An 18,159-nucleotide genomic window follows, 5' to 3' on the forward strand; every position below is an offset into this window, starting at 1 on the left:
CGACAAAATCAGCATTTCTATTATCTATTCCCTTTTGACCCATAACACTGTCATGGTTTGTATGTGAGCTGTTGTGGGGGAAACAGCAGCTCAGCACTCCGACTGTTTTTTCATCAGTGACAGCAGCATAACACTTAGTTACAGTATTTGTTGGTTTGTGACATGAACGTTCAGGAAAATTGGTATGTGATTGATTTTCGTGTATAGGTGTGTGCTTCTTGAGATTATTTTCAGAGTTGCTTGCACTTATTATTCCACAGTGGTGCCTAAAGCTGCTCAATAGGGAAGATCATTTTCTTCTTCCTCGTGGTAAAAAAAAAGCAACAAAAAACAGTTGTTTTCAAAATCCACAATGCATTCCAGTTTTTAAAAAAAAAATTCAAATGACAAAAAAAAAAAATCTTCATACATCACATATAATTCTTTATATTTCTCGGAAAGGAAGACTGATGTTTATACTACAGCATTTAAATTGCCAAATGTTGTTGTTGTATTTTGTACGCACAGTCTCATGCACACACACACTCACACATCTTACATCCTACACACACATATATATGTATATATATATATATAATATGGCATAAAAGAAAACAAAAGACAAATGTGTCTGTATAATATACATTCTTAAGTTTAGGGAGACAATGTGTCTAAAATATATTACAAGGGCTTGTATGTACAGGATTTCTTTGAGGTTATTTTAGAAGAAAAAAGGTGGAGAGAAACAAAAACGCTCAAACACGTTCCTCATTTTCATCTCTTTTTGCTGCGTCTCCATTTTTAAAATCGAACTGAAACATATTGAAGTTAAAAAAAATGAAAAGAGGAAAAAACGGGATCATAAATTTGATGCAAATCGCATTTTGTCTTGCTCAGTCTCTGTACTGCTCAGGACAGAATCTCTCCTAGATCCGGGGGATTCCCTGTGCTGGGTTGAGGAGGATGATGATGATGCTGCTGCTGCTGCTCCTGCAGCCGCAGCCGCCGCTGCTGCTGCTGCTGCGGCTGAGGCTGAGCGAACTGGGGGCAAAGCTCCTGATGACATCTGCCGGAATAAATTCACCCTCTGGGGCACTGTAGTGCGGATGCCACTTTGCAGATTCATTCCCTGCATCGCTGCCGCTGTTGGTGGCATTATGGAGGCCAGAGAGTCTCCTGAGGCTGGGTGCGCTCTGGGCCCCAGAGATGTGTCATGTGGCAGTGATGGTTGGGAGGCCGATAAGTGTCGGACATCTCGACTCAAGCTGCCTGACTGAAGAGCCTGTGTACTCTTGTGAATGTCGCCTCGCTGTGGAGAAGGGACCTGCTGCTGCTGAGGTGATGACTGCTGCTGCTGCTGCTGCTGCTGCTGCTGCTGCTGCTGTGTGGCAGAAGATGCACCTGGAGTCGACGGAGCAGGCTGTTGAGCAAGCTGTTGCTGTGTAGATAGAGATGGTTGAGCAAGGGGCTGCTGGAAAAGTGACAGCTGAGAGGCGGTGCGCGAGCCGTACTGGAAACTCCGGCCAGCCAACGGGGTCTGCACCGATGGACTACACATGGCGGAAGTGAAGGAGCAGGGTGACAAGATTGCTCCCTGCTGCTGTAGCTGGGTCTGTGGGTTGATCGAGGAAGAATTCAGGTTGCCATGGGAAACACTTGGAGCAGGGTAAACCCCCTGCATTGCAGCAGCAGCAGCAGCGACTGGCAGCATGCGGGCAGCAGAGGCATTGGCAATAGCTGAAGCACTGTAGGTCAGGGGCACAGAGGACTGCTGGAGCTGAGAGGTGCCGAAGGCGGTGGAGAAGGGCGGTTGGGCTGGTGAGTTAATGATGGAGTTTCCTGACATTGGCGTTGAGTTCATCCCGGTGACTGACTGTTTGCGGTCCACCATCATCACCATCTCCCTGTCCTGACGAATAATCTGCTTCAATAACTCGTTCTCCTGGGTGTTGAAAACGCCGGCATTGAGATCCTTCTGGAACTTCTGCAGCAGCAAGGAGTTCTTCTTCCCTGTTGGGGATGCAGCCAGCAGAAGTGAGCACATACAGCCATGGCAAAGTTTGGTTGCACTAAACCACAGGAAATAGGGCAGGATACACAACAGCAAACGTACACATGCAGCTTGTAAATATCAGTAGTGAGGGCTCAGCAAATTGTAATTAACAGTATAACGTCAGCGTTCGCGCCACAAATTTCGAATGATCAAATGTTACAAGCTGCATCTGTTCATGTCGTCTAAGGTTTGTCATGTTGATGTGGATGTGGAGAACACTGCATGGTAAGGACGGACTGTGAGCAGTGGAGGACACATAAGGACACAACGATTACTAAAAGTGGGATGTGATCGCAGAGACTGTGAAGGTGCTGTTGTGGACGATGAAACAAAGGAGAATACTGATGAGTTGTACCCACACATCATGTAAGTGCACAGTTGTCAGCAGAGAAGATATAAAGTCTAAGCTTTTGGAGAACACATTTAAATTCACAATCTATTTAAACCAGAATGACACCACGTCTAACACACAACACAAGGACACTTAGGATAACCGTCAAGATGTTTTCAAACAAGGTCAAAACAAAACAAGCAAAACAAGCAAAGCAAAAAAAAGCAACAAAGATCTGTTTCTGTTTATGTATTGACGGAAAATGGAAAAAAACCTAAACTTCACAGAATGCCACGTAGTCTTTATCCTTAAAATATGCATGAAGTACTCGTGTTGACCAATTTGTCTGCTGTTATCGCAGTAAAGCAAATAATTGTGTTTCATTTATGCTCTATAAAGGGCATTTTAAGCCCACAGGCCTGAAAATCTACTAATCCTGTGGCTTGGGGAGTTTGGGAGCAAATGTAGTAAAATGTTAAGCGGCACTAACAACATGACATTTTTCTTTAAGGAGGAAACTACCACATTTGGCTACAATGATATTAATGAAGATTCATTTAACCTCTTTGAATGAGTACTTCCAAATGTATTGTTCCTGTAATTACTGTTGACCTTGGCTATTGGCAGGCTGTGAATCATTATTTGTCAGTAAGGAAGACAGAGTGGACCTTTTAGTGTGCTGAAGGCTTTAGCCACAGTCACTCAATCATTAAGCTCAAACCTTGAGTGCAGACTATTTTCTCAATCAAGTATATGCCACTGAGCAGCCCTCGCTGGACGGCGTTCTCCTGTCAAGGCTGCCAACAAGCCGTGCATTCAGCTATAAAAGGGGCTCGTGGCTGAAAAATGGATTGATCATTTTTCAGATTTCTCTTTTTCCAGTCACTTTCTCATACTCAAGTTCCTGATTTCCTGCATCACTTTCGGCTGCAACAATCACTACCAAGGTCGGGAGCTAGAACTAACACCACGCGCCGACTCTATGACATGACTACTGTTAACTTACACGGCTGCTGTCATTGCACGTTTAAAGCTCAGAGGGTTAAACACTGCAGGTTAGAAGGACAACACATGTTTGTTAAGAGGATGTGAATGCTATCAATCAAGAATGGAATCATTTTAAGATTAAAATAGCCATCAGCGGCTGTAATAATATGGACATACAGTTTTCAGAATGAGGCAGAAAAGAAACATATCATTTGCACAAATTGCACTGTTACGACCTATTTCTTTCCCTCATGTTCTGTCACTGGGCTCCTCCTTACATCCTTATCCTTATCTCTCGTCTCAAATGATTATCCTGAACGGACGCACAAATATCAGACTTTCAGAGTTATACATACACTTACACACAACATATTTTCCAGCAGAAACTTTTCACTTTGCATCCTCTCGTTAAAAGCCTCACACCACCTTGACCATAGCAATAGATAACTACAGTATATGAATGGCTATGCACGCCTTTTGTCCACTTCAAAAGGAGATAACGGGAGGTAGAAGGGTGATCTCTATTTTATCTGCAGATGAAAATGATTTTATCTCCCTAAGAATCATTTTTATTAATAACGATTATATTATAAAGCAATTTATGAACATTACATAATGACAATTAAAGCACCTTTCTTTGTATTCTGTATTCAATATGGAAACGTTATTATTATTGACTGTCACTGGTTATATCTGAACAAGTCTCCAAAAACAGATTGCACCTATATTTCTTTATATATTTCTTTTGTAAGTATAGTCTGACCTAAAAGCAAGCAAACAAACACAAAATGAAAACAAACACAATGTAAACACAACTCATGGGTTGATATAGGATTCCCTTTTTCCAAATACAAAATTTAGTGAAATAACAGTAAATCAGATATGGGTTGATTTACAACTTTAAATTCATTATCTTGACTTGAGATTGTCTTTACTGGCAAAATACTTCTAAGAACCAGTGAGAGTGGTTCATCATACAGACTTCTCAGAGCTAACAATACAAGTAAAACGCTTTACAGTGCAGTAATGAACCCATATCTGAAACAAAAAAGCTGATTGAAAGCCACAAAAACACCAAACAAACAAACAGAACGCTATCAAATCACACCATAGAAATAGTAAAGTAAGAAACAAACAAAATAAACACATTGAGATGCATTCACAATGTCACAAAGCCATTACACAATTTAAATTCACGACTTATAAAGCAGTCTGATAAACCATTCACAGATAATCAGTTTTTAATGAGTCACTTGAGGAGCTTCATCAGTTTCTTGGGTTTCTTCTTGTTGAGGTTTATTTACATCATTACATACAGTAGAAGACATATTTTAAAGGGGTTAACTGGTGTAAATGTGTGCAGCAGAATTATCCTTGATGGATGAAATAAAGTGCGTCATGTCTGTGTCTACATACAGTAAAAGCCAAAACATGAGACTGACTTATTGGTGCCAATCGTGTCATTTTTGCCTTTTCTGGAAATGTTTATAGAAAAGACAGACTTAATATTTCAAGTCAGACAATCAGAAACAATTTTTTTTTTTTTTTTTTTCTATTGGTGAAACATGAGCAAAGAAAATGAAATGAGATCGCTGCATGTGACAAAAACTGTATGTGGTGTTGCATTAGTAAAGGTTTACTAATCTGCAGCTCATGGTTTCATTTGTGAATGGTCTTTGAACAAAATAATTCAAAGATTTTAGAATGTCACACCAATAGAGCCGAGTATGTGTTCATAATCCCTTTGATTATTCTGTACATGGCATGTTTACACTGAATGGGATCGATTTTCATCGTTTCATTGATTGTCTTATTTTAAGTGTGTTCTTTTAAACATCTGCAGGACTGGTGTGGGTGACTTGACTTGTGTGTAAACTGTTGATGTAACCTGCACCAATCCTCTTGGAGGATGACTTTGAGACCGGATCCATTTAGCAAGCCTCTACAGGTCAATTAGTCCCTGTTCGAATGTTGGAATTGGAATAAGGTGTTTACCTGATGCCTACTCGTCGGCCAGGGCACTCTTGAAAACGAGATGTGCTCGTCTCAAGACGGACTCCTGGTCAAATGATTTTTAGATAGATAAAAAATAATGTCAAATGTGCAACACGTTATTGGTTTCAAAGCATGGTTACTTTTTTTTTTTCTTTCCTTTTTAGAGCAAGACAAGCATGTAACCAAATGCAGTTCATATAGAGAAATGATACAATCAGCACGGATCATGACAAAGTATCTTCCCTTGTATGAGACAAAACCCCCTTCATGGTTAGTCTGAAAGGACGGATCCAATCTCTAACACTCTGAGAGGCTAACTCAGCTTGTAGCTCTCATAAAAAGGGCAAATGTAGATTAGGACTGCTGACGTCAAAGGGCAAACACTGTGTTGTGAAGGGCACGATGAACAAATTCATACACTTCACTACAGAGCAAATACAGCTTACGTGTGCGTCTTTTTTGTTGTTAATATCATGCTTGTCTCATGGGTTCAACCTCGTCTCCCGTGAATCATGATCATATGCAACTAATTCGGTGTCGTTGTTATTCACAGTGCTATGAAAACGTCTCAGGCCACCCGTAGATTTGTTATTTTAGCAATGATGTAATGACCATAAATTTATTTGTTAGTATCTTTATCAAAACACATTCAGAAAGTATAGGAAATAGTACTAAAAACAAAAACAGCCTCTACAGGCTCTGAGAGTCATGTCCTATTATTATTTTAAATCAAAATGCATAGGAACGTACAGGTTTATCACACTGGAGTGTCACTAACACAGAGACAAGACTAAAGACTAAAGCCAACATCTATCTTGGAAGTTCTTAAAGAAGCCTGGTACAATTACCCAGAAGATTACTCAAGAAAACTCTAAGACACTCAGGATGTGTTACAAGAGGTCACACTAAATACTGACTTAGAAGCCTGTAGAAGCCATCGTGTTCTGAAAATTGTTTTTTTATTTGTTTTATTATTATAATTTCGTTAGTGTACATATTTCCTGTAGTTTCGGGTTGAATTTTATAAGAAAACCAAAAAGAAAAAGAAAAAAAAGAATGGTCATTAAAACTGAAACAACAAAGCTGGTGGTGGCCGAAGACACAGTGCTGCATTTGTGTTCAACATAATGTGGCTTAAAGAACACTGGGAGTTCAGATCTGAGAGAGTGGGAGTCCAAAGTCGACAACATACTATGTTTGTCTTGTAAAAGAGAACCCGTGTAGTCACTTTCTTCCATTTGGCAGGGTAATAATATTTTTTTTCTTAATCTTATTTTACTTTCTCACGCCTAACTCTCGCCACTCACCCAGTTCCCCCAGTCTCTCTCTACCATTTCCTTTTCTTTTTTTTTATTTTTGGTTTGTGGATTAGGATTATGTCCTGTGTTTGTGTAGCGAGTTTCTGCTTTAAAATTCAAAACATAACTCTGTTCAGTCTGCTGCAAAAACATGGCGTCGTACGGTGGCGGTATCTGCAAAGCTACACTTATACAAACGTACCGATTGGTAGTATATATATTCATTATCTACAAAATACCATACCATATCATTAAAAAACATATTCTGACCCTGAAGGGGAGAAAGATAAACTACTAAATGTTATATATATATATATATATATATATATATATAAATATAATCCAGTCATCCTGACATGTGCTGCGATGTGATGTTGTTGTACATGAACATGATTCTGAGGAGAAAAGGTCGTCTCAGCAGTGTTGGAGTCGTTGGAGAGATCTGCCCATTTGCCTGACACTACAGTATTTCAGTGTTTAGTCAACACTGGGGTCATACAGCAGTTCAATATTAACATGTCTGTATCAGGCAAAAAGAAGACACAAATACAAAGCCATGACAAAGAAAAACAGCAATAACAGATAGAAAAGTGGATACAGACTGCAAACTCAACCACTGATATGGGACAACATTAGCACACTGTTAACTATGCAAATTCCACTTTTTGTATACAGGTGATATTAATTATAAGGTTAATATGACAGGGAAAATTAAACCTATAGTCGTGATTTGTTGTAGAATTATCAGCAAAAAATAAGCTGACTTATTAAATTAAATTCTGTACAGTGAAATTTAAGAATTTTCTTTGTTGCAGAATGCAGCAAAAACAACTGTAGCCTGGAACGTAATTTTTTTTTTTTTTGTAATTATTATAATTCTAGTAAAGCTGATGGATGCTGTATTGTCATATTCCAAATAGAAATTAATCATTTCAAAAACTTCAAATGAGGCAAATAAAAAATAAATAAACAAAGACAGACATGTGTAACGTGTATTCTACATCTTTTTAGACAACAATAATCGATGCGTTTGATTAATCAGTTTGCGCCAACTTAATACGTATTAGAACAGACGACACAAATGAAGCAAAGAGAAAAATGTGTTATAACTTATGGTCAAATGCAACCAACTATTGCCCCGTTTGTGATCCATACATGTGCCCCTTTTTAAGCAGTAGAGAAATAACTTGTGTTTTAATTATGTTCCGTCATGACTAAGTTCTTCTACAAGAGAGATAGTGAGAATAAGGAAAGTTATACTGATGATGTGGGTATCGCTGAATGAAACTGCAGCAGGAGGCAGGACCTCCTGTTAGCAAACTGGGCTGGACCTGGTGTCAGTTATTTATTTACTGGGCTTTGTGTCTGATTCATTTTTACAGCTCTAATATAGGGGGTGGGGTGCTGCTCATACCCAGGAGTGCAGATGAGTGGAAAGAGGGCCAGACACACATGCATGTGAGGTTAGCTTCCATCCACTTGCTGGCATCCAGCAGGAGGGTCAACACCAAACCAACAAGGGGGGGCAACCCGACTCCCTCCCCAACAGCGACATGCACTGCCTTCCAGTTAATCCAACCACAAAACGCTACTTTGGGTCTTTAGAAGGATTAATTCTGGTTGTTACAAGTTTTCTTTAATGTTATTTTAGACAGAAAAAAGAACGAGGTAAAACAAACAAAAAAAAAACAAAACAGCATACACGTCATGCAGCACAAGATGGCAGACACAATGCTTTTATGGAGAAAGAAGGCAAACGAGTACTGATAAAGACAAGACAACAAGGCACAATGACAGGCAAGAGATTCAACCAATCAGACAGGACAGTTACTAGGCAGGTCTTACCAATGCGGTCCAATCGGTCAATGGCGACCGTTTCGAAGGCTCGTCGCATCATGGGGTACTCTTCCAGCACCTCATTGAAATGGTCGACGGAGAGAGAGAAGAGTCGACAGTAGGTGTCCGCGCGCACGCTCGCCGTTCGTCTGCCCTTGGTGAGCAGACAGATCTCTGCATGGCGTCAAGACAAAAGAAGACAAAAGCAGATGAAGAGGCTTAGGAAATTGGACACACGAAGAAATGGAAATTGTCCTCTCTGTAACTGCAGTACAGATGACCACGCGATGACCCGTGAGTGGGAAACACGGACGGATGTTAATGTGAACGTAAATAAAAGAGTGAAGCCCCTCAGCACTTGCCGTCACTTGCACGATACTGAGATGATTCATCATCCTGCAAAGAGCTGATGGTCTCATAATAGGACACACTGAATCAACGCACTGCATCAGTTCTCGGCGTACAACACAAAAGGCAGAGTTACTGTACATACAATTCCTGTTTCTGATATAAATAGAGCTTGCTGATTTGTGCATGGAACAAACACTGGTCTTATACTAACAAGGTTTATTCAGGTCATTTTATTAGAAAGATGTGAAATATTACTCCCCCTCACAAACTGATGAGAAATTCCATTTAAAATGTCTTTTTTTTTAATCATTATTATTATTATTATTACATCTGCAGTTAGTAACACCAGAATAAAACCCTGGTACTTACCATGTGAGCACAGTATCTGCCAATTAAAGGCATAGAATCGAATCTAAATTTCGTGCCTCGGTTTCTTATCTAACACAAAATACATTTAAATATGTGTGAAATGTCTGTAGTAAGCAATGATAACCTTTGGGCCAGTCTATACTGCAAATCTTTAATTTAATTATAGGATCAATTCAAACTTGTGGTGTGATATTTCCAGACTATGCCGTAAACTGTCATGGAAATAGAGCACACGTTTTGCCGGATGTGACAGAGCAACACTGTGGGTGTGAATAAGGTGTTATTGCTGTTATAATGAAAAGCAGAGTAAAAACATGTGTCGTGGAAAGTTAATGTCAGAAAGGAAAAGAAACACAGAGTGGTTAGATTGAGTTGGCATAAATCTGAATCCACTGCTTGGCCAGTGGTTCTGGTCTAGAAAGGTTGAGTTAACTGAAACCAGGGCGAGATGATAACAGCAAGTATTCTGAGCTGCAATGGCCAGGGCAAAAACTTGTTGGAAATGAGAATTAAAACCCTCTGCCTCAAGCACCTGAGCCCTCTAATTACTGTTTCAGTTGAAAATGAAAACCTGGTACAGATGTATCCAGATGTGCCCGGTGCAATCACATTAATAACTGTAATGCAGTACCAAGAAAAAGCCACAGTGTTAAATTAGCTTTAATTCTGGATTTAACTGTAAATGACAAGCAGAACAAAATGTGCCCGCTAGGATGTTGCACAATAAAGAAAACAAAAAGAAACAAGTATAATTAGACATGTGAGGAAATGCCAATTTGCATTATATTGAAGTGGAAGGGAAATTCCTGATGTCGCTAGTATCGCTGAAGCCTAATAAATATTTCTAATTTTTAGCATGTAGAATTAATACACTACAACATAATAATTACAACCTGTGTAATGTGTAAATTGTTGAGCAGGACTGGCAAAATGACTTATTCTTCTTTCCTGGCAATGGAGCACAACTAACCAGCAGGAGTCACTGATGAAACAAGGAAGAGATTCCGTGCTTGCTGCTCACCCATGAATGCTTTCTTTGGAAATGTGCATCGGTGATCGAAGATATTGTATATTTCTTTGTAATCAACGTGAGTTACTCTGCCCCTCGCCTAATAACATCGGCTTACTCTGCCTGTGACCTTGGATGGATGGGTGGATGGATGGATGGATGGATGGATGAGTGGCCAATGCCAATGAGGTAGACAATTTGCTTTGACTCATCTGTGTTGCCACAACTGATGTCACTAGCTGCAGAATACTGGCAGAAGCCACTGATACAAATGTCTTTTGCTGCATATACAGATTCAAATGGTGCTAATATAATTATATATTATTATATAATATATTATAACGGTCAGACTACACTGAAGTTGTGAGGATAATTGATGTGGAAGCACCACCTGGACGCTGAGCCAACAGGAAAGCAGGAAAGTCTATTCTTAGGCTGTGAATCACAACGTTATATTTTAATTAGGGCTAAACTATTCGGGGAAAATGTCTAATTGCAATTTACAATTCAAGTTACTCTAAACAATACAATTCAAGTATGAACCCTGAGTCATTTGGTGATTGCTAATTGTTGCAAATGGTGATTACAATGGTTCATACCTACTTGCAAGGTTTTCTGTCTTTATTTATCTCGGACTAGAGGTTTTACAACAATTTGATACAGTTAGGTTAATGTTGAATTAATAAGATGATGTTTCATCTCATCAAAGAGGCTTCTTCAGTTTTAACAAACTGGTGGAAAAACAAGCATTTAACCAGTTACTCAGAGCTAAAGATGCCTCATGGATGAGCGGTGAAATGTAAGTTAACTCAAATAAGTTGCCTATGGCTAACCCTGTAGATGACTTACTGCACCGTAGGTCCACTGACTTACTGCCCCGATACAAAATAAAGAAAAAAAAATGACTATCGTTGTAGACCAAGAGTTGGCTTTTCAATTTCGGTGCAGAAATGTAACAAAAATAAACCTCCATCACCCGGAAGACCTTTGTGTGTACATGTGTATCTCAAGGTGTGATTGTGTGGGTCTGAGGTGAGATGCTGTTAACACTTCACATGATGCGGCTTGACACGTGTCTCTTGCTGTGTCACAAAGCATTAGCAGTGACCCCGGGAGCATAGTGGATCATTTTCAATCACTTCATGTCATGTGTCATGCACTTTCATGGCAACCATCTCCCCGACCTTTCTTCTCCCCATGAGTGTGATTAGGAAGGACTCCAGTACGAGTGAGGCATTGGAGCCTAACAGGGATTTTTATCCAATGTCTTATTATTGTTCTGGCATTATACTCTATTAGTCCCTCGGCCTCAGAGTGACTTCACTACAGAGCTGTAGAAACAAATATGTGACTCACGGATTCAGGCCCAAGAGTTATTACTGTGATAACTTCCTAGGATGCAAGTGTGGCAGTGACTGTGCTTTGAGGGGCTTTGTGACCTGCTGTCCTCCTACATGTCCTGCTCATTACTATGCTAATAGTTTCCTGTATTTTTTGGGCTCGGTTTTGTGACTTGCTCCCTCTTCATCTGTTTCTATGTTCCATTCACTGATTTCTCACTCTGGTCAGGATTTGGCGCAGTCGTAAGGAGAGTGTGAATCATTGGAGAAAAGGGGGGCAGAGTGAGGCGATTGGTTCAGCCAGCTGTTCCTGACTCTACTAATGGATGTAAAAGGGTAAAAATACCAGCTGGGAAGGAGACAACGGCAGGTGGCCGAGCACCAACAACAAAATGAAAAATGCTCCTTTATTATTTGGACAGAAACAGCAAATATCTTCTCGTTAAAATACTAAATAACTCCTTAAATGGGGACATCTATGCACTGTATGTTTGCCATGTGCTTGTAATTTCCCTTCACTGTGCTGATGTTGGCTCTTCCCTTGGAAACCTAACTAATTGCACAACTGAACTTTCCATTCTTTTTTGCCAAGTCAATAGAGATCAGTTCAACAAGGAATGTCTGCACTGAAGGAGAATAAGGAAGACACACGAGTACAACAGAGTTAATACAGTGGTATAACAGTGACATACTGTGGTATGAAATTTGAATGTTCAAAGCTCATCATTTCTAAATTTGGTCCCAAGAAGTCAATTTTCTTTGGAGAAATCCACCGAGCCTCTTTATCTCCTGCAGGAACTAGCTAAGCTTCCATTACACTCTGGTCTACAGATGAAGTGATTATGCAGTTTATCAATTTCAAAGTAAGTTTTCAAGAAAAAACTGGCAAACACGTATTAGTCTCTTCTCCTTCTAAAACACGATTTAAAATGTTTGTCTGGGTTTCGGGGCTATTTCACAGTTTTCAGACATTTGCCGGATGAAACTATGCAAAACGTTATTACAATGATAATCTGCAGATTTATTATCAAAGAAAATAACAGTTGGTTAAAGCTTTACTTAAGTCCTCAGCTTAATTACATATCACCAGAAAGACCGTCCAGAGACGCTTAAGACTTAAAGTTTTAGCTTCCGGAAGTGTTGATTATTTCAATTTGCATCCTCAAATTTGAAACTAAAAACACAGAATTACTCCCAGTGTCCTGCTGTTGTTTTGCCAGAGCCTCACTGGCTGAGGCGTTTATCCTAACAGTGATACTTTAGTAGAATATCTGAGCCAGATATGCCTGGGATGCACTGCTGCTCTGCATGAGAATTACCTTACTACATGACATGTCCACTGTGTCTGTGCTGAATATAAAATGCCTCCTTCCTCCAGCAGGCCCGTGTTTTTGCGAGCTGAGTGGAGCGATGACAAAGTGACAACAGCCTGGTGCTTTGAACAAACAGAGAAATGACAACTTGCCTCTTGTTTGATTTACCGTCTCCCTAAATTTGCCGGTGAAACACAAACTGCACACGTCAGACTTTACAAAGTGAAGGTATTCTTAGAATCCTCAGCCTCCTTCCATGGTGGAAGTAAACGATGATGTGGTAAACTATGTAAGAACCTCACAAGTAGGAGCCTTTGCGTTGCTTCCACATAGACACGACAATGTTTGCCTGCAGGTTTTATCAGAGCAAAGAGAGTGCAGTGAAGTTACATTTGACATTTAAATATAAATGATGTCTGTAGCATTCGTGAGAGGGAAAGGGACCCAACGCCGAGAGGAAGTCATACAGTAGAATAAACAGTAGAGCAGAGAAATGAGCAAGGGTTTAGCTTCTGATTTCACACAAAATGTACATTTACAGCAGCTGCTCTTGTTAGTGCCGAGTGTATGCAGCAGTATGCAACATATAGAAGGGCAGAAGAGCTCATGTTTATGTGTGTGTGGGTGTGTATCCTCTGTGCATCCTAAGGGAAGCCTGATCCATGCCTTGGCCTACACCAACTGCCAGATGAGAGGTTATGTAACGTCCAACACTGGTTAATGAGAATCTACATCTACAGTAGGCTACAATAACTTAACTTCAAGCCGCATCAAAGAAGACCTCAGGCTAATCTCATGCCTCAATAACTGCATGAACAACGTACATGTGTGACTGGGAAGCTGTTACTCTTACATGGCAGCAGCATTTGTTCAAAATGTCCTTCTTACCTCCAAAATAGGACCCATCCGTCAGCTTCATCTCCTTATTGAACTTAGTGATGACGCTCGCAACGCCGTGTTGAATGAAATACATTTTCTTCCCAACTGTGCCTTCTCGGATGATGTAGTCATTGGGCTGAAAGACCTCAAACTTCAATTTACTTAGCATCCCCGTCACAAAGTTGGGGTCCGCGTTGGCAAACAGAGGCATGGTGGCCACAAGCTTACGACAATTAAAGTTGACTATTTCCTGGTAGAGGGGTAAAAAGGGAAGAGAGATGGAGAGAAAGAGAGAAAAAGAGAGGTTCGGATTTAAATAACTTGCATTTTCACCTGGAATATGAACATGATCATTTGCGACAGTTGGGCAATCAGACACAAAGAATCAGCACACATCCTTAATCTCTGTCAGCATAAATAACATGAATGCATATTCCTGCCTCCAGCCTAATACTGAAGCATTTCCCCATCACTCCTGAGAAGAATCTCTGGTACACAAATCAGAGCCTGATGAGGTTGCCCTCAGGTGCCGGGCTGCAGGCCACCTCTCTCGTCTCATCTCGTCTCTCAGACCTAGCAGGGGATTAGGAGCTCGCTGTCTGTTTACCCACACGTCTCTGTTGCTGTAGATGGAAAGCCATGACACTTGGCATCTGTGTGGCGGTGTGGCCATGAGGGATGACTCTCCTCCGGTGACAAAGGGACATTAACAGAGAGAGAACCAATCTGAGGCTGTGGGACACTTGCTAGATGAGGGCGATGCAAAAGTGATGTTAGCTCAGACATGGATGCCAGTGTCGGCTAATGCCATGGGGCTCTGACCTCAATCATGCGCCACAACTAATGAATTACATGGTAAGCAGTTTTCATGCCGAGCCAGGAGCCCTCTTAGGGAAACAGTCTTTGGCCAAGTCTATTTAAAGATGGTGGCAAATAAGAGGCAAGGAGACAGAAGAAGGAAAAGGTGGGGATGATGGCACTTTTCCACTATACAGTCGTAGCACGGCACGGCTCGACTATAACACAATTTGGGTCGTTTTCCATTAATATAATACCTCCTCAATGTGGGCGGAGTCGTCATACACGGCACAAACACACAAACTAGTGACGGGCAAAGTGGTTGTTTTTGGTCTAGTAGTGAATTATTAGAATCAGTGAATTCAAAAGATTAGTTCAGAACTTCCTGCATGACCGGAGCGGTACTATGCAGCAGGTACTACTGCTAATGGAAAAGCAAAAAAACAAGTCGAGTCCAGCCGTGCCATGCTAAAACTGTGTAGTGGAAAAGCGCCGTGAAAAACCTGCACTGATGAAGAAAAACGTGTTGTGCACAGATGTGACGTAAACGGCTGGAATTCAATGAACACAGTGTCAGTCAAGAAAATAATCGACTCATTTAGCCTATAGGGATTACAGCATAGATCTCTATACTAAGACGATCTCTGGTACAGCTCACATGCAGAGAGACTGACCAAGAACCTTCAGAGTTTGAACCATTGGGGAATAATTAGATAACAGTCTGTCAATGTAAATTATGTCCGGAAGAGAGGAGACTCTCAAAGTCCATCTCATCCCAAGACTGAGACAAGATGGCACATTCTGAATATGGAACATACCAACATCTTATGCGTATACACTTAATACACAATAATATGGATGTTAAAATACGTGAAATAAGTCTGAAACTTCTCAAACATGCATCTATTTTTACATTATGAATTGTTATGAATTGAGTTTGTCTTATATAACCGTTTGGTGAAATGCATTAAGGTGCATCACTGTGACACCAGACATCTGAGAAACGGCTGCTCAATAGCAAATGTTTCAATGCAAGAAACGAGTGGCTCATTTCTTTCATGGTGCTCGAGTTTGCGTGTCTGATTATTCCAAGGTAGCAAAACAACAATCAATCAACACTAAGGAGAGTTTTTGAAGTGTTTTCTTCCCACACTCGCATCCCACCAAAAAACTGTTCGCTGAAATTGATTAGTGACTTGAAGGAGGATTGAAATCACTGAGGTTCCGTTTTAGAGCAGAACTATTATGATCAAGGGTTCTTGGGAAAGATTTACTTTCATTACAGGTCCAGCGTGTAACATTTAGGAGGGTTTATTGACAAAATGGAATATACTACTCCAAGTATGTTTATGTGAGTGTATCATAGCCTTGAAATAAAAACTGTTTTCCATAGCCTTTGACTGAGCCTTTAATCTATACTTTATGTAAGGGCTTTGCTTTACAAAGGCCGCCAGCATTTTAAAGTGGAAGCTTACTATGCCAACAAAAAAAGAATGACATCCTTGCTCGTATGCACAGGCCACGTAGTTCCCTGACGCAGCTGGGAAAGGGAGGGGTGCCTGGAGCAGTCCTCCATTCATTAGAGCTGCCTAAATTTTGTGATAAATGATGTGCCTTAATCAGCAAGCACATACTTGGACTGATTTCATGGTCCTCCTTTGTCCCAAAACAAGTCTGAGTGCTGCTAAGTGGAGCCGATTCTGATCCTAAATTGACCAGTGACTCAGCAACACCGAAAATTGTGCCAGAACGCCGCAGACACTCAGCTGCACTCAGCCCGTCTCAGTCTGTCCACCTGAAATAGGTCTGCTTTTAAGCTGCAGTAATTGATTTCTAAGATGCATACAGCAGAGACTGCAAAGACAACTCTCACATTTAATTCTTTAAAAAACTTGTATCATGAAAACCAAGCCTGGTGACACCAGTGAAAGAACCACACTGGCAGATCGAGATGCATCTTCAGTAATTAAGCAAGCTATCATTTATCTCTATATCGTGTACAGTTGCTTTTAGTCTAATGAGATTGAAATAGGAGACGGCATTAGCGATGTTCACATGAACTTTAAGACATACAAAGACACACATACAGTGTACGATGATGCATTTTCCAGACTAAAAGGTCTGTGGCATTAATTCAAAGCAGACGCATCCTAAAAATGTGACACAGCAAAATGGCAGCACATGCTAGTCCATGTGTCCTATTTTGCTCTGCTGGAACTTGGTTTGTTTTTGCCCATTGGTCCCCAGGGTGAAGCTTTCATCGCACGACACTGTCTCTATGCAGATTTTAACTTTGCTTGCTGTGCAAAGTGAACTAAGGCTGTAGGATTTTCTGTCATCATTTTAAACCCCTGCCCCTCCCCGTGTGAGTGTCTGGGACTGCACAAAAGGAGGCTCTCCACACCTCGGCATCCGAATCTGCAAGGTGACTTAATGGGGCTGCATGAGAGATGGCCATGATCTTTTTATTCCTCTCCTCTCCTCTCCCACATCCCGATGCGTAATTACCCATGTAATGTGCTGATAGGAGGTCGTCAGCCGAGAACTTCAAAGCTGGTCACCAAACTCGCCAATAAACTTTAATATTTCTCTTCATTTTCTCTCTTTGAGAATAACAGAGGCTTCAGTGGGCTCGGTTGATCCTGCTGCTGTGTGGCTGTTTATCTATGCCATGCTGCAGGTGTGTAAATAATACACGATTTGAGGCACAGTTCATGCCTCAGCCTAGAATATTATCATATCTTGATGGATGTTCAGTCCGGGACACTTCACGCAGCACGCTAGAGAGAATCCGTTTTGTTATTTTCCTCCTTGACCTTGTAAGATGAAATGACAGGTGTTTGTATTTCAGTTTCACATTGTGGACATTTAAGGTGCCAAATGGAAAGTCACTGCAGGGAATAAACGCATTTATGTTCAAAAACATGACAGCCTCCCTGTCAAAAACCGTTTTTTTTCTCTAGATGCAAGATGAGTGTATTTTTTACTTGTTCTAAAAATAAAGGAAGCGAAGAAGCTTTTGAAAGAGCCTCCGCTTTCTTCCTTTTATTCTTTTTAGGGTCTTTGGGAGTAAAAAAGTGGTCTCACCTCCTTGAGTGGGTCGTTTAGTTCGCTCAGAATGTTGTCCTCATCAAAGATTTTGCCTTGGTAGCGATGTTCATAGTAGTCGTGGATTTTTTGCCGCATGTCTGCAGGAAGTTTGTGGAAGGACATGTATTGCTCCACTTGTTTGTACTGGGAGAGCAAAGAAAAGCACAAAGACAAGCGTTCAGCGAGGAGTGCACCGACATATAAATCACCACATTGCAATTACACTGTCGATAATTGATAGAAACAACCCGCTGACATTTGAGTCCACCTTGAGTAAACACAAAAGCCGCATTACAAACGCGGTCTACGGATTGTGTATTTGTGTATCGAGGACAAGCTGTGCTCTCACGTCGTCACAGAGCCGTGTCCTGGTTCTGTGTGTGGGGAGGGGAGCGGCAGAACAAGGGAAGCAGGTGGTGAAAGAAAGTAGGAATGAGCTCTGGCCCAGGGATATGTCAGAACAAGGTAGCAGGTCTGATTATCTCTCCTGTGCAGGAAGCCACACTTCAACAGGCAACCATGATCTAATGT

The 18,159-nt window shown here is 40.9% G+C and overlaps 1 protein-coding gene across 1 annotated transcript in view; it reads right to left on the reverse strand.

Annotated features, from left to right (window-relative positions):
• Positions 1-559: 559 nt before the first annotated feature.
• The window catches only part of LOC122758353 (potassium/sodium hyperpolarization-activated cyclic nucleotide-gated channel 1), a 55,879-nt gene continuing 38,279 nt past the window's right edge, over positions 560-18,159 (reverse strand). Inside the window, exons 5-8 of the mRNA XM_044012471.1 lie at positions 17,626-17,772; positions 13,750-13,990; positions 8,489-8,653; positions 560-1,989 (exon numbers count right to left, since the gene is read on the reverse strand). Of these exons, the coding sequence (XP_043868406.1) occupies positions 839-1,989; positions 8,489-8,653; positions 13,750-13,990; positions 17,626-17,772 (1,704 nt within the window). The 3' untranslated portion in view covers positions 560-838. The remainder of the gene's footprint in view (positions 1,990-8,488; positions 8,654-13,749; positions 13,991-17,625; positions 17,773-18,159) is intronic.

The sequence above is a fragment of the Solea senegalensis genome, linkage group LG21 (assembly GCF_019176455.1).
Source record: "Solea senegalensis isolate Sse05_10M linkage group LG21, IFAPA_SoseM_1, whole genome shotgun sequence".
Taxonomy (NCBI): Eukaryota; Metazoa; Chordata; class Actinopteri; order Pleuronectiformes; family Soleidae; genus Solea; species Solea senegalensis.